General features: G+C 60.0%; 1 protein-coding gene across 1 annotated transcript in view; it reads right to left on the bottom strand.

Annotated features, from left to right (window-relative positions):
* Positions 1-787, bottom strand: part of KCNS1 (potassium voltage-gated channel, delayed-rectifier, subfamily S, member 1) — a gene marked incomplete at its 5' end in the record, with an annotated part of 5819 nt that extends 5032 nt beyond the window's left edge. Inside the window, one exon of the mRNA XM_008594804.1 lies at positions 609-787. Coding sequence (XP_008593026.1) covers positions 609-787 — 179 coding nt within the window. The remainder of the gene's footprint in view (positions 1-608) is intronic.
* Between the last annotated feature and the right edge of the window lie 4 nt (positions 788-791).

Genomic DNA, 791 nt, shown 5'->3' with positions numbered 1-791 from the left:
ACTCCGCCCACATTCACCCGCAGCGCCTCGTCCCTTCGCCGCCAGGGCACCCTGGCGCCGGGCCCCGCGGATTCATTCACCATGGCTGTGGCGCGCTGGCCTGCAGACACCGGAGGGACGTGCTGAGGAGGGTCCTGGAGTGTCCCTCCCAGAAAGACTGAGTTAAAATCCCCTGCTCCATCCACCAGCCGTGGGGCGTTGGAGTCTCTGAGTGAAGCGCCTGGTATGCAGTAGGCGCTCATAGGTGTCAAATGCTCTCTGGATTCAGTAAAGCCTGGGTTTCAATATCCTGCACCCCCCAACTGAGGGACTTTGGCCAAATCACTGACCCCACCACCACCGTTTCATTTTCCTCCTGTGTATAACAAATGTTCGGATCTACCTTGAAGGACTATGAAAGCGATGGAATGGCAGGATGTCCTGGCACCCGGTGGGTGCTCATATAGGATGTCTCCTTCTCCCGGACAAACTTGGATGTCTACTTTGGAATCTTGCATATGTCAGCACTCTGAACCTCTGTTTCCTCCTCTGCAAAACTGGGATGGTAATGCTTGCCACCTAGGGTTGTTGGGAGAATCGGTTTAGATCANCGCAGACGGCCACAGGGCGCCGCGTTGTAGCTCGCCAGCTCGCGCTGCACGTCGGAGATGTCGTCTGGGCTCGGGTCCACGCTGCTCGGGGTGTCGCTGTCCTCGTCCCAGGCGCGCGGACGCGTCACGCGCCGCTCCAGGTAGGGCGCACGGCAGCACGTGGCCAGCGCGCTCTCGCCCAGGCCCCAGTAGTCGGCTTCC

Source organism: Galeopterus variegatus, unplaced genomic scaffold (genome assembly GCF_000696425.1).
Source record: "Galeopterus variegatus unplaced genomic scaffold, G_variegatus-3.0.2 Scaffold11599, whole genome shotgun sequence".
Lineage (NCBI taxonomy): Eukaryota > Metazoa > Chordata > Mammalia > Dermoptera > Cynocephalidae > Galeopterus > Galeopterus variegatus.
The sequence above is the reverse complement of the archived record's forward strand: the minus strand, read 5'-3'. Positions and strand labels throughout refer to the sequence as shown.